General features: G+C 45.4%; 1 protein-coding gene across 4 annotated transcripts in view; it reads left to right on the forward strand.

The window, feature by feature from the left end:
• TDRD7 (tudor domain containing 7) overlaps positions 1 to 23,152 on the forward strand; it is a 719,490-nt gene that overhangs the window by 632,650 nt on the left and 63,688 nt on the right. For all 4 annotated transcript variants that reach the window (XM_033917728.1, XM_033917758.1, XM_033917748.1 and 1 more), the window contains one exon: positions 8,488 to 8,972. In XM_033917728.1, the coding sequence (XP_033773619.1) occupies positions 8,488 to 8,972 (485 nt within the window). The remainder of the gene's footprint in view (positions 1 to 8,487; positions 8,973 to 23,152) is intronic.

Below are 23,152 nucleotides of genomic sequence, written 5' to 3' on the forward strand. Positions count from 1 at the left end.
TGATCTGACCTTCCTCAACATGCGCAGTAGTGCTACCCGATTCAGGAAAAAAATTTTTGATTAGATTCAGCCTATTGAATTGGTTTTTTCGATTCGCTTTTCCTGCCCAATTGGGTGGGTTTTTTTTGTTTGTTTGTTTGTTTTTTTCAAACATCCTGGTGGGTTTATTTTATAGCCTCTTCAGCCCTTTTATAGCTTCTTCACCCCCTTTTCGTCTCTCTCTTAAATCCTAGCTCACGTTTGTGGTCTAACACCAGCTCTGGCAGGATACACGTTTCAAATCTGACATATTGTAATCACAAAAGGGAAAATATAATTAGTTATTCTACCTTTTGTTGTCTGGTCATTCAAATCTTATTGGTCCCAGGCTCTGGTTGTCTTCTGCTAATTTGCTTGCCAGGGTCTCCTTCTTTCTCCGTTCTAACCATCCATCTGCCATCTCTGTCCTCCCCTTCCGTTTCCCTTACCACTCCAGAGGTCTGGCATCTTTCCTTTTTTTGTCTCCCTCCACAGATCCACCTTTTCTTAACTACCCTTTCATCCAGCATCTCTCCCTCCTTCCCCACCACCCCAGGGTCCACCATTTCTCCCTTTCTTTTCCCAACTACCCTCCTATCCAGTATCTCTAGCCCCCCCTCCACACCATCCCTTGTGTCCAACTTCTCTGCCTTTCTGTTCCTTCTCTCCTTAAATCCCATTGTCCATCATCTCTCTTCCTCTCCTCTATTTTCAGACCCATTATTTATTCCCCCCCCAAAGTCCAGCATATGCACGTCTCTTTGAACCCCCCCTTCCCTCCCTCCCCCCCTGTACTTCTACACCAGGGCCCCCCTCCCCTGGTCTGTCCCCCCCTTGAAGGCCTGCACCTCCCCCTGAAGGCCTGTCCCCCCCTCGAAGGCCTATATCCCCCCCGAAGACCTGCCTGCCTGTCTGTCCCCCCTGAATGCCTGTCCCCCCCCCTTTGAAGGCCTGCATTTCTGCATCCCCCTGAAGGCCTGCATGCCTGCCCCCCCCTTTGAAGGCCTGCATCCCCCCCGAAGGCCTGCCGCCTGTCCCCCCTAAAGGCCTGTCTCCCCCTTTGAAGGCCTGCACCCCCTGAAGGCCTGTCTGCCTGTCCCCCCCTTTGAAGGCCTGCATCCTCCCCGAAGGCCTGCCTGCATGTCCCCCCCCATTTGAAGGCCTCCATCTCCCCCGAAGGCCTGTCTGCCTATCTCCTCTGAAGGCCTGTATCCCCCTCCCCGGAAGGCTGCACCCCCCCAGAAGGCTGCACCGCTCCCCAAAGGACTACACCCCCCTCCCCCCGGAAGGCCTGTGTGTTTCCCCTGGCCTCCCGGAATCAATCTTCCTAACTTCAGCAGCATGCAATAAGATTGCTGGCGCTAGCAATCTTTTTAAGCTGCTGTACGACTTCGGAGCGTCTTCTCTCTGCCTTGGTCCCGCCACTTCTCTTACGTCCACTTCGAAGCCGTACAGCAGCTTACAAAAATCGCTAGCGCCAGCGATCTTATTGCAGGCTGCTGAAGTTGGGAAGATTGATTCTGGAGGCCAGTGGGGAAGACGGACAGCATAGCAGCGGGAGGCCAGCAGGTAAGCCACTTCCTGACTGACCCTCCCCACTCGCCCTCTAAAGCAGGAGCGGCAGGCCAGCAAAAGGCAGTGCTGCCGCTCCTGTTTTAGATGGTGAGTGGGGAGGGTCAGTGAACAAATCAGGAGGCCGATTTTTTGGCGGGGTAAATTGATTCGAATCGATTCACCTGAAATGAATCGGTGAATTGATTTGAATCGTGAATCAGGCAGCACTAATGCGCAGACTAAAAAAACAATTTTTTGTCAAGGAATTTAAGTTCATGAAATGTAAGTGATGAGTCCAAGATGACACCCAGGACTCTAGATGAAAAATCTATATGTAATGCGATAGCTGATTTTAATGTAACAGAGGAAGGGAGGTTTTCTAATTTTGGCCCAGTCCAAAGCAATTTGGTTTTGGCAGCAGTGTCGGAGGTGACTAGCGGAGTGCCACAGGGTTCAGTCCTGGGCCCACTCCTCTTCAACATATTCATTGGGGATCTGACTCAAGGGCTTCAAGGCAAGGTAACCTTATTCGCTGATGACGCCAAACTATGCAATATAGTAAACGGCTATAATCTACAGGATGCTATGGAGCAAGACCTGCGTACTTTAGAAAGTTGGTCCTCGATCTGGCAGCTGGGCTTCAACGCCAAGAAATGTAAGGTCATGCATCTCGGTAACGGAAATCCTTGCAGAACTTACACCCTGAATGGAGAAACTTTAACCAGGACTACGGCAGAACGAGACTTAGGAGTAATCATCAGTGCTGACATGAAAGCAGCCACTCAAGTGGAGAAGGCTTCATCTAAAGCACGGCAGATTTTAGGTTGTATCAAGAGAAGCCTGAAGTCAACAGGAAGCATGAAGTCATGATGCCATTGTATAGAGCCATGGTGAGACCTCATCTGGAATACTGTGTGCAATTTTGGAGGCCACATTATCATAAAGATGTGCTCAGAATTGAATCGGTTCAGAGGATGGCCACCAGGATGGTCTCGGGGCTAAAGGGTCTCCCGTACGAAGAAAGACAGCAAATTGCAGCTCTACACTCTCGAGGAGCGTAGGAGAGGGGAGACATGATTGAGACTTTTAAGTACATCACGGGACGGGTCGAGGTGGAAGATGATATCTTTCTTCTGAAGGGACCCTCGACCACAAGAGGTCATCCGCTCAAATTCAGGGGAGGGAAGTTTCGTGGAGACGCCAGGAAGTACTTCTTCACGGAGAGAGTGATTGAGCATTAGAACAAGCTTCCATTGCAGGTGATCGAGGCAAGCAGCATCTCAGACTTCAAGAATAAATGGGATACCTATGTGGGATCCCTACGAGGGTCATGCCAAGGGATAGGGTCACTAGATTATAGACTTGAAAGAGCAGGTCAGTAGAGTGGCAGTATAATTACAATTATACTTAAGGGGGTCATTAGACTTAATAGGGAGGGTCAATAGTGTGGGCAGACTTGATGGGCTGTAGCCCTTATCTGCCGTCATCTTTCTATGTTTCTAAGCCCACAGTTGAAGTTTAGAAATGCAGCAGTCTATACTAGGGACCAAGTTGTTAAGATCAGGATCAACTTCTAATAAAATGAAAATATCGTCTGCATAGGTATATATAATCTCTGCTGATGAAAGGCAAAAAATTTTCAGAGAAGCAAGGAAGGCATGGGCTGTCTTCCTCTTTGTCAAGAGGCTCAGAAGATTTGGCTCCAGTGGTTTGGGACCTCAATGTTAAGAACATAAGCAATGCCTCCACTGGGTCAGACCCGAGGTCCATCGTGCCCAGCAGTCCGCTCACGCGGCGGCCCAACAGGTCCAGGACCTGCGCAGTAGCTCCCTATCTATACCCCTCTATCCCTTTTTCCAGCAGGAAATCGTCCAATCCTTTCTTGAAATCCAGTACCGTACTCTGTCCTATTACGTTCTCTGGAAGTGCATTCCAGGTGTCCACCACACGCTAGGTAAAGAAAAACTTCCTAGCATTTATTTTGAATCTGTCCCCTTCCAATTTTTCCGAATGCCCTCTTGTTTTGAAAGTTTGAAGAATCTGTCCCTCTCTACTTTCTCTATGCCCTTCATGATCTTGTAGGTCTCTATCATATCTCCTCTGAGTCTCCGCTTTTCCAGGGAGAAGAGCCCCAGTCTCTCCAATCTTTCAGTGTATGAGAGGTTTTCCATGCCCTTAATCATTCGTGTCGCTCTCCTCTGGACCCTCTCAAGTGTTGTCATATCCTTCTTAAGATACGGTGACCAATACTGAACACAGTACTCCAGGTGCGGTCGCACCATTGCCCGATATAACGGCAGGATGACTTCTTTTGTTCTGGTTGTAATAACCTTCTTAATAATACCCAACATTCTGTTTGCCTTCTTCGCAGCTGCTGCACATTGTGCCGTTGACTTCATTGTTGTATCCACCAGTACACCCAAATCTCTTTCAAGGTTACTTCTCTCTAATACTAATCCCCCCATTTGGTAGCTGAACATCGGGTTCTTTCTCCCTATATGCATGACCTTACATTTCCCTACATTGAAGTTCATCTGCCATTTATTCGCCCACTCCTCCAGTTTGTTTAGGTCCCTTTGTAGGTCCTCACACTCTTCCGTTCTTTCTCAGCTTATGAAACCTCCATTTGAACCTCTCCACAAGGCTCATCTGAAGTATCTCACTTGGAAAGTGGTGTCCCTTATTGGCGTCACATCTGCTCGTCGAGTTAGTGAACTTCAAGCATTGGTAGCGGATCCACCTTTCACAGTATTCCACCATGACAAGGTGGTCCTTCGCACTCATCCAAAATTCCTCGCCAAAGTAGTCTCGGAATTTCATCTGAATCAATCCATTGTTCTCCCAGTGTTTTTTTCAAAACCTCATTCTCATCCTGGAAAATCAGCTCTTCATACTCTGGACTATAAACGTGCCTTGGCTTTCTACCTGGAATGCCCCAAGCCACACAGAACTGCTCCTCAACTTTTCATCTTCTTTGATCCGAACAAGTTGGGACGTCCCATCTCTAAGCGCACCATCTCCAACTGGATGGCGGCTTGTATCTCCTTCTGCTATGCCCAGGCTGGATTACCCCTTCACAGTAAAGTCACAGCCCACAAGGTCAGAGCAATGGCAGCCTCTGTAGCCATCCTCAGATCGACACCGATTGAGGAGATTTGTAAGGCTGCCACTTGGTCCTCGGTTCACACCTTCACTTCTCATTATTGTCTGGATACTTTCTCCAGACGGGATGGACAGTTTGGCCAGACAGTATTACAAAATTTATTCTCCTAAGTTGCCAACTCTCCCACCATCCCATTGTGGTTAGCTTGGAGGTCACCCATTAGTGAGAATACCTGCCTGCTTGTCCTGGGATAAAGCAATGTTACTTACCGTAACAGTTGTTATCCAGGGACAGCAGGCAGCTATTCTCACATCCCACCCACCTCCCCTGGGTTGGCTTCTCTGCTAGCTATCTGAACTGAGGAGACGCACCTGAGAAGAGGGCGGGAAGGCACTCGCGCATGCTTGTGAGGCGTCAGCATCGGGGCTCCGTTGGATCACGTCACCCATTAGTGAGAATAGCTGCCTGCTGTCCCTGGATAACAACTGTTACGGTAAGTAACATTGCTCTTCTGCCAGACCCCATGAAGCTCAAGCTCCGGATTAGCATTCGGGCCCTGTTGCAGGTTCCGGCACCGACAGCCTGGCAGTACCTGCATGTCCTGGATCTCAGGGTTGCAACCATAGTTGTGATTCCGTGGGTCAGAGTGAGTCTACGTCCTATTCAGCTGTCTCTCCTGACTCGATGGAACCCCCAGAGGGATTCGCTGGGTGTGCAGCTGTCTTGGTTGGCAGCAGCATGCAGTGGTGATTGAATCCTGTGGCACTTTTACAGATGCGAGTCGGTCCGGTTGGGGGGCAGTTTGGCGATCTGTCCCACCTGGAACGTAGAGCGATGCATCTGGCCTTGTTGCATTTCAAAAGTCTCTTCATCACAAGGCAGTTTGTGTCTTCTTCCATGTGACGGCGGTAGCCTATGTCTACCAGCATGGGGGCACAGTCCCCTGCTGAATCTGGAGGCTCGGAATAATCTTTTCCAGGGCTGAACGGGCATCTAGTGGCCTTGCCCACGGCTCATGTGGCCGGCGTAGACAACATTCAGGCAGACTTTCTAAGTCGCCATATTCTGGACCCGGGAGAATGGTCTCTGACTAGGCAGGCGTTCAAGTCCATAGATTGACGGTGTGGCCTTCCATCCTTTGATCTGCTGGTGGCTGCTGAGAACCGGAAGGCAGTCTGATTCATCTGCCGCTGCAGAGAGGTTGGCAACGAAGGGCTAGATACTCTAGTTCTACCTTGGTCCAAGGAAGAACTTCTCTTTACTTTCCCCGTGGCCTGTGTTAGGGCACGTTCTGCGCCGGGTGGTGCCTCTCGTGGGTCTGGTATTTCTGGTGGCCCTGGACTGCCCCAGAAGATCATGGTATGCAGGCCTAGTGTGGTTGAGCATGGAGAGGGGTCTAGGTCTCCCCTGCCATCGGCGGCTGCTCATGCAGGGCCCCACAGCGCTTCAAGATCCGGACCACTTTGGTCTTGCGGCTGGGTTCTTGAGCACGCAGCGTTGACAGCTCGGGGCTTTGCATCTGCAGTCATCACTACGTTCCTTCAGAGCAAGAGGAAATCCACTGTGTCAGCTTATGTGAAAGACTGGAGGTGCTTTTAGGCTTGGGGTGAGAGGGTTCAAGTGAATCCCTTGATCCCTTCAGTGATACATGTCCTAGACTTCCTGCAGGCTGGCCTCAGGATGGGTATTGCAGTTTCCTCTCTGTGTTCAGATTGTGGGATTTTCGTGTTTGGGTCCCTCTGCTATCAGTGGTTCCCTAGCGTCTCACCCGGACGTTGTCTGCTGCTTATGGAGGGCAGGGAGGCTGAGGCCTCCCTTGTTCAACATGGAATTTGAACTTGGTTCTCTCGCTGGCTCGTCCACCCTATGAGTCCCTGGATGGGATCTCTATGAAGGATCTTGCATTTAAGACCATTTTCCTCATTGCGATCACTTCTGCATGGAGAGTATTGGAGCTTCAAGCTCTGTCGTGCAGAGATTCTTTTCTCTGCATCACGGAGTCTGGTGTCCTTTTGAGGACAGTTCCTTCTTTTCTTCTGAGAATGGTTTCCGCATTCCATGTCAACCAGGAAGTTACGCTGCCCGCCTTTGTTTTAGTCGGGCTCCATGTCCAAGGACCGTGTTTTGTGGTCTTTGGATGTGTAGCATCTCTTTCTGAGATACCTAGAAGCTACGAAGGACTTCCGTCTTTCAGACCATCTGCTTGTTCTGGCGGGCCCCGCTCATTGGGGTCGGTCTGCTTCCAAGGCTTCCCATCTCTTGATGGATCCGTGCTGCCATTTCCACTGCTTATGTATCAGTAGGGAAGAAGCCTCCTCTTAGAGTGCAGGCTCACTCTACCAGAGGACTGGCTTCCTTGTGGCCAGAATCCTCTGCGATCTCTCCTAAAGAGATTTGTATGGTGGCCACTTGGGCCTCTCTTCATACATTTACCAAGTTTTACCGTCTTGATGTGGCAGCTAAGCAAGCTGTAGCTTTTGGGGGCTTCAATCCTATTAGCAGGCTCCTCGGGCCCCCTGATGTGTTGGGACTGCTTTGATATGTCCCTATGGTGTAACTTCCAGAGGTTATTGTACAAAAATGAAAGATTAGGTTTCTTATCTCTGCTAATCTTCTTTCTTGTAAATATCCTCTGGAAGCTTCACACCCGCCCATCTATTCTGTCCAATTTACAGGTCGCCTGCCAGTAACTGTTAAGCTGAATTTCTGTCTTTGACCAACTTCGCTGAGAATCCCACGCTTGTTCCTTATCAGTTAGGTTTGTGGGGTTAGAAGGGTTCCTGGGTTTTGCCCCCTTTTGACCTTTAGGGTGGGTCTCCTTTATCTAAAGTTATGCTGTTTTCGATTTGTTGCTATTCAAATTTCTTGATATGCAAAATTTGGCCTTATGACACTGCTTGTTTTGAATTTGTTTCTCTTGAGCAAAATTGATATGTAGCAGGGCATCCTTGCACCTCCTCTCTCCCTTTTCTTGTGCTTCCTGTTTTATTAGGTCTACCTGGTTTGTGTACAGACTGGAGTTCCAGGGTATGTAACAGGATATATTCACATAGGGAGGGACTAGAACTTGATTTGCAGTTACCTGCAGCTCAAAATTGGAGGAGTTTCATTACCCTATGGTAAAGCTGCCAGAGGATATTTACAAGAAAGAAGATTAGCAGAGATAAGTAGCCTAATCTTTCATTCATTGCTATCTTTATCATCACCCCCACACCCCCCCAACATGGCAGTGTGAGGCAGCGCATTCCCTATTAAGTAGAGTGGGAGGGTTTCCCCCACCCCCCGTAAGAGCCCTTTGAAATATGGGTTTTCTTCGGCGCGATTAAGCCCTGTGCTCAGTTGTTGGCACTCGGTTGTCGGCGCGCCTTTGTCCTCGCACGCTTTTGACCCGTCACTGAAAAAACATCCACAAATTTGAACATGCAAGTGTTTTGTGGAGTGAGATGGAGTTTGTTAGGTTAAAAAAAAAGGATTGCACACACACTTCAGAGTGTTTAAGAGTAAGGGTTTGGTGTTTGTATGAGAGAGCAAATATTTGATTGTAATTTTATTGTAGTTTTAATTTCCATTGTACAGGAGTATATACCACTTGGTGGTATATAAATTTGAATAAATATAATCTGGATTTAAACTAGTCTGTAGAAAACAATTTAGTCTTTCTAAGCTTTATGTTTCTATGATAAGTTTATTTTAATTATTAAATTTCCAGTGAAAATGCTGTTTTGAGATTGAAATAATTGTAATTTGAGTTTTTGTTTTACCTAGTTGAGATCCTTATTTTTTAGTAACATTTTATTTTCCTCTTTGCACAGGTTATGAAGATGGATAAATCCAAGGAGATGGCTGAAATTTATTTGTTTAATTCAAGAAACATTTCAGATTTCAGTTGCAGTATTAATAAACAAATCACAAATGCAGAGTTGTGGAAAAGTCGTAAGGATGTATTAAGTGTTAACCCTACTACTCTTAATAAAGACAAAGATAATCCTGTCCATGCTACAGAAGTAGCTGTGGTGGAATCCCAGAAAGGCTTCAGTAGCACTTTGCAAAAATCATTTTCAGAGAAAAGCACAACTGCAGATCTTCCTCCTGTTCTAACCTTGCCTAAGCCCGGTGAACATTTGGATGTGTATGTTTCAGTGGCCAGCCATCCTTCTCATTTTGTTGTCCAGCCATGGCAAGTGTTACATAACTTGGAAGTTGTGATGGAAGAAATGATTCTTCACTACGGTACAACAGAAGAGATTCCTGTGGCTATTGAGAAAAACAAAATATATGCAGCAAAAATGGAAAATAAGTAAGTTAATTTGATTAAGAGAAAGTTAGCCCTTTGGTTGTGCTGCCATATGTTTAAATCATTTTTATTGAGCAGCAGAAAACAAGCAGATCCAACACATGAAACCAGCAAATCCAGCACAGCATGACAAACAACAAAAAGCTCGCTCAAACAATTTTTAATATCAAACAGCTAACCCACCACCCACCCACCCTCCCACCTAAATCCAAAAACCAAGTCAAGTGAGCAAAAGAAAAGAAGATAGAAAAAAAAAAGGAGGAGGCAAGGGGAAGCATGGCCGCAAGAAGAGCATAGCAAAACTTGCAGCAATTAGCAGTTCAGTAGTCTACTTTTAGCATTGGGGGAAAAAGTATTCCAAAGGGTCCCCAAACGCGGAGAAACCGCCGGCCAGCCAGAGACTCTAGGGTACGAAGCTGGGTGCACTCCATCTTCAATAAGGTGGTCATGTGCTGCAGCAACTGTTAAAGGGTAGGCGCCTGCCACTCCAGCCAAAGCATCAAAATAGTCTTTTTTCTTTGAAGTATTGCCCGTTTAAGAAAAAGAGAATAGCCCCTTGGTGTAGGATATTGCAGAGAGAAGACATCAAAAAGGATTTTCGCCTCCAACTTTACGCCACACTTCCAAAGGGAGGAGAGAGCCTGCAATAGCCGATCCCAGAAACGCTACACAGGAGGATACTGCCAGAACATATGACCTAAAGTAGCCTCAAGGCATCCGCACTTGGGCCAGCTGGAGGTCGAAGCTATCCCAGCCAAGTACGCCCTGCGGAGAGACATATGAAGGCGAAGAGCAAATTTATATTGCAGCTCCCAGCAGGCTACATTGACTGTAACCTTACAAATAGCAAGAACAAAAGTCTTGAAGGTAGCTTCCGACAAGGTAATGGTAAGATCAGACTCCCATGCTTGCTGCATATGTGCGATATACAAGTGTGGGCAAGGAGTCCAAGAGCGCTCGATGATGGTAACTCAAAGGAACCTTATTATAAGTCCGTAAAGTAAATAGAAATCCCAGCTCCTCCTCAACATCCTCGTTGAGGTCGGTCCAACAGAGACTCTTGACATAATTGCGAAGTTATAAATAAGGAAAAATATGTCTTTGAGAAAGAGAAAACTCTCTTTGCAAGTCAGAAAAGGGCATCATCTTTCCTTCCTCCGTAAGCACATGAAAAAGATACAGAATACCCTTCTGTGCCCAATGTTGAAAATCCAGACAGGATGTCCCCACTGGAAAATGTGAATTATGTCCAATATCCAAGTATGGAGAAGCTTTGGTTGAGAATTGAATGCATCGTGAAATCCATCTCCAAGCAGCAATAGCAGTAGGAAGCAGATGAGACTGTGTGGCAACAGGTGGTGAAGGGAAGCCCATGACATGTAGGTTACAACTGAAATGCAGAGAGTCCATAAATGACAGTTCAAGGCTAGTATTAGTAAAGTCTTCAGCTGAGCGAAACCAGTCACTGATATGCCTCATAGCATAAGCAACAGTAAGAAATTTAACATTTAAAAGGCCCATGCCCCCATAGAGGCCGGGGTACAAATAATAACATGGTAGCTGTGCCCTCTTTCCCAGCCATAAATAAGCCTGTAATTGCTGCCATAATCTCCGTTCATCTTTAACCCTCAAAAATAGAGGTAGAATTTGGAAAACATACAGCCACTTAGGGGCCAAAAGCATATTGAATAAATGAATTCTATCAAGCAAGGACGCCTCCGTTAAAATTATTTATAAAGCCAAAAAATTTGATCATGTTTCTCCATTACTTAAAAAAGCACATTGGCTCCCAGTTGCACACCGAATCTTATATAAAATATGCCTGCTTACTTTTAAATCATTATTATTTAAAACCCCTGCTTTTATATTTAGAGTTTTAATTCATCATCTTATTTCGAGACAGTTAAGATCCCAAGATCAACACTTATTGGCCATTCCCTCACTGAAAGTTATCAATACGAGGCGTCACACCATTTTTTCAATAACAGCACCCCAATCTTGGAATGACCTCCCACTATTTATTAGAGAGGAAAAGCACTTAGATAAATTCAAATCCAAACTTAAGAGTTTCCTTTTTATAGATGCTTTTAATGAATAAATCACAAAGACTTGCTTTCTTTTTTCTTTCTACTTTGTATATTATTATAAACTTTACCTGTTGCCCTTCCTATTGTTCTTTCCTTAAACATTATTAAATTAATATTGATTGTAACCCATTAATAATTTTCCCTTTTGCCTCGATATTATATGTATAAGTTAAACTATGTATATAAATGTTTGTAGTCAGTATTTTAATTTGATTTGAATATTGTCTGTTTGTTTTGTTCCCTATATTTGATTATTTATGTAAACTGTACATCGCCTAGAAATTGTGATAGGCGATTAATCAAATTATATAATAAATTTGGAAAGAGGGTATGCTCTCCAAAGATTTAATTTCACAGCAGTATCCTGCAACAGGCTGTATATTGAAAGTGTATAAATGAGAAAGATGAGAAGGAATCAAGACCCCTAGATATTTAATATAATCTGTCGCCCACTGTAGAGGTAAGGAAGCCCTAACCTCTGGAAGAATGGGGAGAGCCTGAGACTTAGAATAGTTCAAGGTAAACCCAGAAAAAGCCCCAAAACGAGAGATGGTATCCAAAAGAATAGGCAAAGACTCCTTGGGGTCAGTCAAGACAAGCAAGAGATCATCAGCACAAGCGAGAGCCTTGATGGGGGACCACGGATAATGGTACCCCTTTGATGTCTGGAGACAAACGAATCAGGGAAAGTAACGGCTCCAAGGTCAAAAGAAAAAGCAAGGGAGAAAAGGGACACCCCTGTCTAGTTCCTCAAGCAATCAGAAAAACAGGGGACCGAATCCCATTAACTAATACACTAGCTGTGGGATTATGATAAAGGCATTAATAGCTTATAAAAACATACCATGAACGCCCAAATGAGAAAGGACCCCAAATAAAAAGGGCCATAACACTTTGTCAAAAGCTTTTTCTGCGTCCAGGCTGACCACCAAGAAGAGCATCTCATGGTGTTGACAATAGGCCATAGCCAAGAGCAATTTTCTGACATTCAAGACCGATTGACGGCCTCTAACAAAGCCCACCTGTACCCTTCCAATCAAATCTGGAAGGTTTAGGGCCAGCCTGGACGCCAAAAGAGAAGAAAACAACTTAAGATCTACATTTATTAAAGAAATCGGGCGATAGGCGGTCACCAATTCAGCATCCGCTTTAGGCTTACGGAGTAAAGTGATCAAAGCAGAATTTCCTGATCGGGAAACGATCCTTCATGCAAAGCAGTGTCATAATAGGCAAGAAGAGGTTGAACCAAGGGAACATGTAAGATCTTATAAAATTTCCCAGAAAATCCATCAGGTCCAGGGGCAGAGCCCAGTTTGAGAGAAGACATGGCCTTCTGGAGTTCCAAGGCTGTGACAGGAGAGTTCAAGGTGTCCAATTGTACATCAGAGAGCCGGGGTAGCTGAGACTGAAGAAAGAAATCTCTAAGAGAAATCTCCGATGGAGATACTCCTGTATCATATATGGAGGAGAAGAATTCCACAAACAAATGGGAGATACTGTCAGGTTGAGAATGCAGGGTACCTCCAGAATCCCTGATGGCGGTAATATGTTTGGGCCCTCCCCATGCCTTAACAATATTGGCCAGTAGTTTCCCACTCTTGTTGCCATAACGAAAAAAAACGCCCTTTCCTATAAAACAACATGCGTGTAATACGTTCATGGATCAGAGAATCCAAAGCCAATTGAGAGGTCAGTTAGGCCTCTTTATTAGCCCGAAAGGGGACCTGAACATAGGCCGCCTTATGCTGTTGAACCTACTTCTCCAAACCCAAGATACCCACAGCTAACCGTTTGTTACGAGCACTAACATAAGCAATGATATCTCCCTTGAGCACTGCCTTCCCTGCAGACCAAGACAAAGATGGGTCACTACAATGAATCAAATTGTTACGAGAAATAATCCTCCCACTTAGTAGAAATATATTAAGAAAAATGAAGATCGCCATACAAATAAGCAGGAAATCACCACCCCCCTTGTTGATGAAAAAAATGAGGGGACTCTAGCTCAATCCATACAGTGCAATGGTCAGACACTTCCCCAGGATCCACTACCGCAGAAGAAATGAAATGAAACAACCCCCGCTGAACAGAAACAGTCCAGCTGAGAATAAGTGCCATAAGCCCTAGAGAGGTGTGTGTAATCCCTTTCTCTAGGGTGCAATGATTGCCAGGTATCAACCAAATCCAGGGTGGTAGTAAAAGCCACTAAATCGTTACTCACCCCTTCCCCACCCGATGGACAGCCTGTGGATCGATCCATCCCAGGGTCAAGAACCAAGTTCATATCCCCCACCACCAGCAGGTTGTTTACATGAACGGTGGTACAAAGGCGCAACAAATCTCTAAAGAATCTCTTATCGCGATGCACAGGGCCATAGACAACTAACAGCGATAGGACACTGCCTCGTAGAGTCAACTCAAGCAAGAGGTAGCAGCCCTGGGAATCCCTGTGGTGAAGTGTAGCAGTGCAGTGTAACGATTTGCATATAAGTATTGACACTCTCCATGTCGGCCCCCTGAAGAAGCAAAGTAGATAGCTCCAACCCAGGAATGCTGCAGTTTGAGGTGTTCTGCATCAGAAAGACGAGTCTCTTGAAGGCACGCTAGATCTGCGCCATGCCATTGAAGGGCTTGTAAGGTTTAAGTGCATTTAATAGGAGAAGTAATCCCCCCCCACACACACACACATTCCAAGAAACTATTTTAGTGGTAGCCAGACTATGTAAGGAGAAAAAGCAATTTAGTGACAAGTATACTATCTAGTAAGAAAAGGGAGGAAGGCACCCAGCCCACACCCACCTTCTCGTACAACTGAAAGAATAGCCATCCCTCTCCCTCTATAGAAACAAACCAGAAAGACCACCAGAAACAGAAAAAAAGAGAAAACATCAAAGAGGGTACCAGAAAAAAAACCAAGAAATATCAGCCCTAATCCCAAACAGGAAACTCCTCCCAACCCAAACTCAGACCCCAACAACCCAACCCCGCAACCCCATACAAACCACATGGACACAAGCCCCACAAACCTCAGCGAGAGCACTGGGGAGAATCACCAAAATGCACAGGGCCCCAACCCACTCACCAACTACTTATGCCAAGCCCAAAGGGTGGCCCAGAGTGCACAACAGGTGCCTAGGGCCTCACCTTAGGCCTACAAAGTAGAGAGCAGAAAAGCACACAAACTGCCAAGTAAATGATTAAGTGAGTCCAGAAAGACTTGAGCACGATCCACATACACGGTCCAGGAACCATCTTCGAAAATTTTTAAAACAGCCGAGTAGAGGAACAAGAAGCAAATTTTCTTCTCAGCCAAAGCAGCACAAATAGGATAAAAGTCTTTTTCAGGCAAGATTGCAGCGCGGGAGAATAGTCCTAAAAGATGTGAACTCGATGATCTTCATAGTGTAAGGAATCCCTGTGGTCTCGATATTTGCGCAGTAGTGCCACTTTATGAAGATAATTGTGCACTTTTACAATGACAGCCCGTGGTCGTTGGCCGTCCACCATCCGACCCAATCAATGTGTTCTCTCAAAGCAGAGAGGTCCCATGTCTGCCGGCAAGGGGAGTTATTTTTTTAGCCTGGTTGTAAGCAGGGTGCCTAACTAATGTTACGGAAAGGATTCCAGCAGCCTCACGAATCACAGGTTACCCCTCCTGAAGCATTTCTCCAGGTCTTCTAACTTAGCGGCCTGCTCTGACACCTGCTGCTCGAGTGCTGCAATCGTAGGGGCTCTGGCCCGGTTGGTATCCTCAAGTGCAAACACCCATGATTCCAGCTCCCCCGTCCGCCGCACTGTGTCCACTAACAAAGTGTCCACCTGCCCTAGCTTGCAGGACAGTTTCTCAATCTGGGGCTCTAAAGTGCATTTGACCGTGCTAGAGAGCTGAGTCAGCTGGGCCGGGGTGAACTCCTCAGTGGAAGCTGTCGGCGATGGTGTCTTTTTCTCTGCCACCTTTCTGCTGGCGTCTCTCAGCTTTTTAGTTGATTTTCCCGCCATCCCTGCGTCAGCAAGTTGTATTTGTCCATATGGGAGGCAGGTCAAAAAAAAGAGCCAGCAGCCCGAAAAATGCACAATTTTCAGTGCGGTGAGTAGTGATGTGAAGCGGGGCCCAGGAGCAGAGTTAACCCACATCTTCCTTCGCTCACATCGTCACGTGAGCTCCGGTAGTATTGCCATATAAGAGACCTGAGTTTATGCCTTGAGCCAGCAGAGATTGGAGATATTATCCCCTGAAATAAATGGTAGTGAGTACATGGTTGGGCTGGTTTTGATGAGATTTGGAAACTGTAATGTGATAGAAAGCAAACTAGGCCAAAATTGCATTGATAGCTTTGTAGTTTATCAGTATCTAAGGTCTTTTGATCTTTTTTGGTTTTATTCTTTGGACTGTTCCGTTGGTAGTATAGGATTTTTCTGTTGAGAACCTTGTTATAAACCTAATGTTTTTTTAAATAAAAGAAGTGCAAGTTTGAAATCAAACCAAATAAGTTCAGGATGGTTTGAGTTTGTGGGGGGGAGGGGAAGGTTGTGTTTTAACTTTTTAAAAAATAATTTATTGGGAATTTAGCAAAATTTAATTGCATCAGATTTGTCAAATCCATGGAAGGTTTCAATAAATGAATGTAGAATTTCAATATTGCACAATACATGGGGGAAGCCACTGCTTGCCCTGGATGCTTGACCTTGGGTTTTGGCTAAGTCCTAGTTGCTGGGTCAGGTATAGGCTGCTGGGCTTGATGGACCATTGGTCTGACCCAGTAAGGCTATTCATAAGAACATAAAAATAGCCTTACTGGGTCAGACAATCAAACCTAGTAGCCTGTTTTCACGGTGGCCAATCCAGGTCCCTAGTACTTGGCCAAAACCCAAGGAGTAGCAATATTCCATGCTACCGATCCAGGGCAAGCAGTGGCTTCCCTCATGTCTTTCTCAGTATTCTTATTATGTTTAGTTAACTTGCGGGTACATCCTTCATTGGCCAGTGATTTGGGGTATTACAAATCCATTACACAATCTGTTTTCATATACTTTGGAAAATAAAAATATTTGCGACAGCCTGATATCAGCAAGTTCAGTTGTACAAGGAGTGAGAAGAGACTACACTTAATATCTTTGAATGTGCACTATTGTTTTAATTAGTGGTCAATTTCTTTTTCAATGTAAAAGTACTGCCAATAAAACAAAATAGATTGGACTTCTAATTTAACATTTTATCCAAAACCTTTATACTATTCATAATTGATTTTCCAGGTGAGACATTCTAGACAGATGAGTTATTTCTCCATAGTTGCATGCTGCTGTAGAAGGCATCCACTCCAAAGTTTTCACTCTGCCTCTGTTACTGGGCTTGCTAGCTCCCTCTACAGTTCTTTCCTTCTGCACACATGTCTGAAGGAGTGTTTGTTCTGCTCTCCCCATTTTATTATTTTTTATTCAATGTAGTTTTGTCCCTTTTTCAGATAATTTGGTGCTTTGACCGATTTTGAAGCTATGCTTTGCTTGAAAATTCACAGACTTCTGTCTGTAGCTTACAGTACCTATTAGCCAACCTGCATTTTTTTCTCTGGAGCTGTGGGCCGTCCCTAATGTGGTCTCACCTACTGTTATGCAGAGGTCGAGTGCAGGCTATTAGGCACCCTTAGGAGGCTCGGCAATGCTCGGCTGCGTCTTTGCGCCAACGCCCATTCTGGTATGTATCCGTTGGTCCTCAGTGGTGGATGTGTAGTTGGACATAGGAGTCTGACTGGCAGCCCAAAGATCAGCTTTGCAGAAGCATTCCCAGCATTGTAGCAGTGAATTTTTTCTCATCCAGCTCCAAATGGTCACAAGTATAAAAATCCTAGGTATGATCTTAGACCAAAAATTATCATACTGTGAACAAATCAGTTCTGTAGTCCAAAATTGTTTTTACATGCTTAGAATGATCAGATCTATTGCAAAGGTTCTAGAACTATCTGTGCTCGTTATATCTAAGTTAGATTACTGTAACTCTCTACATAAAAACATCACACAGAAGCAAATAAGATGATTACAACTAATCCAGAACATCCATAAAAATTATTACAAATTCAAAAATATTTGATCACGTAACCCCGCTATTATGTAACTCTCATTGGCTCCCTATTCAACATCATATAACCTATAAAATTCTACTTCTCTGCTTCAAAATTCACAGGCCAACCTCCCATCATTTCTTGATAAATTGCTAATTCCACATATCCCCCTTAGAACTTTGTGATCCGTAGATCAAAACCTACTCACAGTGTCTTCCCTAAAAATAATTAATACAAGACGCAATAAAATATTCATAGTGTATGCCCCTCAGTTATGGAACTCTATGCCCTCCTTTCTCAGAAGCATGCCATTTCTAGACAAATTCAAGAGTTCCCTAAAAACTTTCCTATATAAAGATGCACTCGAAGAGTAAAACTCCGTGTAACTCCTCTTTCTTTGTCTTATGTTTTCTTAAAGGATAAATGCCTTAAGTTCTGATATAAAGAGGTTATGCTTATATTCCCCTATTCCCTTTTGTACTTTCCCTTACATGTCTACTTTTCTATAACCAATGTAATTATTTCCCTTTTCTCTTTCTGTATCAAGTTAGTCTATGTCTAAGCTGGTTTAATTTTTAAGCTGTAAAATTATGACTTTGTTTTTAATATGTACATCGCCTAGAAGTTTTATAGGTGATACCATCAAGCACAAATCCTGTCAAATCACAGTGAGTACACAGGCTGACAGCTTACAAGAGACATCAGGGGGAAAAATGGAGTTTTGAGTGTTTCTGGATGTTCCCCTGTGTTCCTCCTGAAAAATCTTAAAATCATCATTTTTAGAGTTTGGGAAGTGTGAAAAATATCGCGATTTTGGCACAAATTTTTTATGGTGACTATCTTGGATTTTAGCAATCTTTTTCTAAAGTTCCCTGCTTCTTCAAATCTGCTAATTTTGACTTGAAACCTGTGTGTTTTTGCCAGGATTGTGCTAATTTAGTGCTTTTAAAGTGTCACAGCTGGGGGCGGGACTGCAGCATCCAGCTTAGCTTCTCCCCTTATGAAGCAGATGATCAAATGCTCAGCTAGCTCGGCAGGGGGCCATCACTTTCAGGGCTTGGAAAAACTGGTACTTTTAGTTAGCCAGGCTGCGGACTCTCCGCAGCCTAAGAAACTCAAATGCAAGCCATCTGAGGGTAAATCTACACCCCAGGAGCCATACACTTGCCAAATGTATGAAATTTTTGTGGTCCGAGCTTCAGAACAAGTGTCCTCCCCTTGAGCAGTCTCAATCTACCTCCACGATGTCTCTTAGTGGCATTGTGTCACTTCTGATGGCTGGGATAGATTATATGGCTGATGCATTGTATGATCTCATGAGAGTTTTGGCAAAGTTGTCAGCATACTCCATCTCTGCCCGCCAAATGCTTTGGGTCAGACAGTGGGCTGGTGATTTTACTTCCAAGGCTATGTTGGCTAGGCTGCCTTTTAATTGGCAGTTATTGTTTGGTAAAGGTCTGGACGACCTCATAGATTCTGTGATGGACTGCAACCCTAAGACTCTGCCGGATAGTAGACCCAGACCCTCCAGGGGTTCTGGTCTTTCTAATTTTCATGGCTCACAGTGCTCCAGACCGTATGCAAATGCCACATTGCAGAGATTTTCATAGTGCTCCCGATGATGGTATACTGGCTATAGGCATTCCCAGCTTTCCACCTCCCATTCTGCATACTGTGCTAGAAAGGCTCAATGACACCAGCCCAAGGGATGCCCCTCTGCAGAAAGGGGGTCGGCGCTCAGAGTTTCTTCCTGCCTGGATGTGCATTACATCTGACCAATGTGTCTTGGACATTATTCGGTTGGGCTACAAGCTGAAATTTGCTCAGCCTCTACAGATTGGTTCGTGTTCTTTCAGGTCACATTGACAAAGCGCTCAGGGTTCAGGCTTACTGGATATTCATGTTTTAGAGCTGGTACCGCTCAACCTCGGGCTCAGGCAGATACACTATATACTTTATCATGCCAAAGAAAGGCTCAGAAAATTGGAGGCCTATTCTGGATCTTCAGCATGTGAATGCAATTCTCAAGACTCTCCACTTCCAAATGGAGACCGTGCATTCTGTCATTGCAGCAGTGGCCCCATGAGAGTTTCTTGCTTGTCTGGATCTCACAGAGGCGTACTTGCACACTTCAATTTTTGCAGTTTCATGTTGTATTACCAGTTCTTGGGCTGGCGATAGCGCCCTGGACCTTCACCAAGGTGATGCTGGTAGTGGCAGCTTACCTGCGAAAGATGGTCTCCAGGTTCGCCCTTACTTGAAAGACTAGCTGATCAGAGCTCCCTCATTGGCCGAGGGATAGCACTCAGTGGTGCGGGTACTCCAGGTGCTGGAGGACTTAGGCTGGATTATCAACTTCAGGAAGAGCCATCTGACACCCACGCAATTGCTAGAATACATGGGAGTCCTCTTCGACATGGTGGCAGGTTGCATCTATCTACCAGATGCCTGTAGAAAGAAGCTGTGTGCCCAGATTTCTTCCCTTCTGAAGTGACTGGCTCCTTCGGCATGGGATTACCTTCAGGTTCTAGGATCCATGGTAGCCACACTAGATGTGGTTCCTTGAGCGAGGGCGCACTTGTGTCCTCTTCAGTATGCTTTTGCTCTCTCACTGAGCACTGCACCAGGATGCCTTCCAAGCCTGTCTGCCGTGGACTCTGGAAGCCTGAGCAAGCATGAATTGGTGGCTTCTCCCTCAATCGCTCCACAGGAGCGGACTGCTGCACATTGTCTCCGGGATCGTGATGATGACATATGCCAGCCTTTAGGGCTGATGAGCCCATTGCAATTGCTGTCTTGTTCAGGAGTGTTGGACACATTCGCATCGCAGATGGTCAGTCAACTGGTTGGAGCTCAGAGTCATTCTACTGACTCTGAGATTGTAGAAGACTCTGGAAGGCCAAACGGTCATGGTCTTCTCCTCTTCTCCAACAATGTGACGGTAGTAGCCTACGTCAATCACAAGGGAGGGACCAAGAGCACTCCTCCAGCTCAGGAAGCCCACCTTTTTCTTTGGGTGGAGCATAATCTTGCACTGATGGCAGTACATATGGCAGGAATAGACAACGTTCAAGCAGACTTCCTCAGCAGACAGACTCTGGATCTGGGCGAGTGGACCCTATCCCCAGAGGTGTTCCAAGCAATAGTGGAGTGCTGGGGCAGCTCCACATCAACCTTGTGGCCACGGCAAGAAACAAGAAACTGGATTGCTTCTTCTGTTGAAATCTGAGCCCAGCAGCATGGGGCTCGACACTCTGGTTCTGCCGTGCCCTTTGGAGATTCTCCTGTATATTTTTCCTCTTCCTTGGCCGATGATCGGCCGAGTGATTCGGAGGATCGCAACTCGGTGCTCGGGCCGCTGCTATTTAATATATTCATAAATGATCTAGAAACGGGGACGAAGTGCGAAATAATAAAATTTGCAGACGACGCCAAACTATTTAGTGGAGCTCGGACTAAAGAGGACTGCGAAGAATTGCAAAGGGACTTGAACAAACTAGGGGAATGGGCGATGAGATGGCAGATGAAGTTCAACGTTGAGAAATGTAAAGTATTACATGTGGGAAACAGAAACCTGAGGTACAACTATACGATGGGAGGGATGTTATTAAATGAGAGTACCCAAGAAAGGGACTTGAGGGTAATGGTGGACATGACAATGAAGCCGACGGCACAGTGCACAGCGGCCGCTAAGAAGGCAAACAGAAGGGTAGTACAACCAGAACGAAAGAAGTTATTCTGCCATTGTATCGGGCGATGGTGCGTCCGCATCTGGAGTACTGCGTCCAATATTGCTTGCCGTACCTTAAGAAGGACATGGCATTACTCGAGAGGGTTCAGAGGAGAGCAACGCGTCTGATAAAGGGGATGGAAAACCTTTCATATGCTGAGAGATTGGAGAAACTGGGTCTCTTTTCCCTGGAGAAGAGGAGACTTAGAGGGGATATGATAGAGAATTACAAGATCATGAAGGACATAGAGAGAGTAGAGAGGGACAGATTCTTCAAACTTTCGAATAATAAAAGAACAAGAGGGCATTCAGTAAAGTTGAAAGGGGACAGATTCAAAACGAATGCTAGGAAGTTCTTCTTTACCCAACGTGTGTGGTGGACACCTGGAATGTGTTTCCAGAGAGTGTAATAGGGCAGATTACGGTACTGGGGTTCAAGAAAGAATTGGACAATTTCCTACTAGAAAAGGGGATAGAGGGGTATAGATAGAGGATTACTGCACAGGTCCTGGACCTGTTGGGCCGCCGCATGAGCGGACTGCTGGGCACGATGGACCTCAGGTCTGACCCAGCAGAGGCATTGCTTATGTTCTTATGTGTCATCCTGGTGGCTTTAGATTGGCCTCATAGACCATGGTACACAGATCTGATGCATCTGCACCAAGGTTGCAGCCTTCGGATGAGGGCTTATCTGGACCTTCTCATGCAGAGACCAGTCTCCATGGAGGATCCGGGTCACTTTGCTCTTACGTCTTGGCTCTTGAGCATGCAGCCATAGAGCATAAAGGATATTCAGCCCTTGTTGTTGATACACTTCTGAAGTCTGAGAAGTTGTCCTTGGTGTCTGCTTACGCTAAGGTATGGAAGACCTTCCAACATTAGTGTTCCCAGGACCAGGTAAACTCCTTATTCAACTCCGATCTCGCCAAGTCTCACCTTCCTTCAGGCTGTTATGGATAAAGGCCTCACTGTGGCTCCTCTTCGGGTCCAAGTGGCCGAGCTCTCCTGTTTTAGATCCCAGGAGCGTCGGTCTTCTTTGGCATCTCATCCTGATGTCGATAGATTCTTGAAGGGGGTTCTTTGTGTCAGACTGCTAGTTAAGCATACTTTCCCTTCCTGGGACCTTTAACATGGTGTGGTCTAGCCTTATGAAAGCTCCTTTTGAGCCCCTTCGAGATGCTTTCCTCTTGGACTTTACGCTCAAGACCATTTTTCTGGTCGCCATTACTTCAGTGCATCATGTGTTGGAACTGCAGGCTTTGTCTTGCAGAGACCCTTTCTTCCGTATTTCGGAGATTGAAGTTTCTTTTTGGACGGTTCCTTCCTACCTGCTGAAGGATGTTTCAGCTTTCCATGTTAATCTGGAAGTGTGTTTGCCTGCCTTTCAATTGACAGGTTCCAAGACCCAGGACCGCCAAGTTCTACAGAGTGTATGTGGTAGCAAGACAGGACTCCTCTTTTTGGTCCTTGGTCTTAAGGGTCAGTGCAGCAAACCCGCCCTAGCTTTTGGGGGGACTGCTTTTGTACATTCCCACTGTCTAGAATGTCTCACCTATTGCACTGTAGAAAGAGATTATGTACTTATCCTAGTAAGCTCTTTTCCAATAGATAGGCGAGACATTCTAGACTCCTACCTTGTCCTTCCTGCACCTGTTACAGTTTTCTGTCTGTTTATGCTTCTCAAAGCAGATTCTTGGATGCCTGTTAGCCCTTGAAGGCTGGGAAGAATTTGTATATATGTTTCAATTTACATTACACTAGAGATTTCTATTCCGCCATTACCTTGCGGTTCAAGGCGGATTACAAAAGAGTTATAGGAGGAGGGTTACAAAAGAAGATCTCTGGTCATTTCCAGAGCGAGTAAAGAGTAGATCAGGTTGATACGGGGGGGGGGGGGGGGGTCAGGAAGAAGGAAGGTGCTTATAGTGTTATCTTTTTTGTGAGATATGGCAACCAGAATTGCACACAATGCTCAAGGTGAGTATAGTTTTGTCTTATTTTTTAAACCTTTTCTAATAATTCCTAGCTTTCTCTTTGTTTTTTTTGGCTACCACTGCACACTATTGGGGAATAGTTTTTGAACTCTTTTGAAGTCTGTGTTGGCGGTTTACGGTACTGTTTAGTTACTTTTTGAGCAGAACAATTTGTTTAAGCCTGTTGCTACAGGTGCCTCTTCTTCTCATGTAATGGATGGCTCTACGTGCTTGGGTACTAACCGTAGTAGAGAACTAGAGAGCCCAGTGAAGTACAGCAGAGGCAGAGTGGATTCCTTCTGCAGCAGCACACAAGGAAATAACCCATCTGTCTAGA

The sequence above is a fragment of the Geotrypetes seraphini genome, chromosome 1 (genome assembly GCF_902459505.1).
Source record: "Geotrypetes seraphini chromosome 1, aGeoSer1.1, whole genome shotgun sequence".
NCBI classification, from domain to species: Eukaryota; Metazoa; Chordata; class Amphibia; order Gymnophiona; family Dermophiidae; genus Geotrypetes; species Geotrypetes seraphini.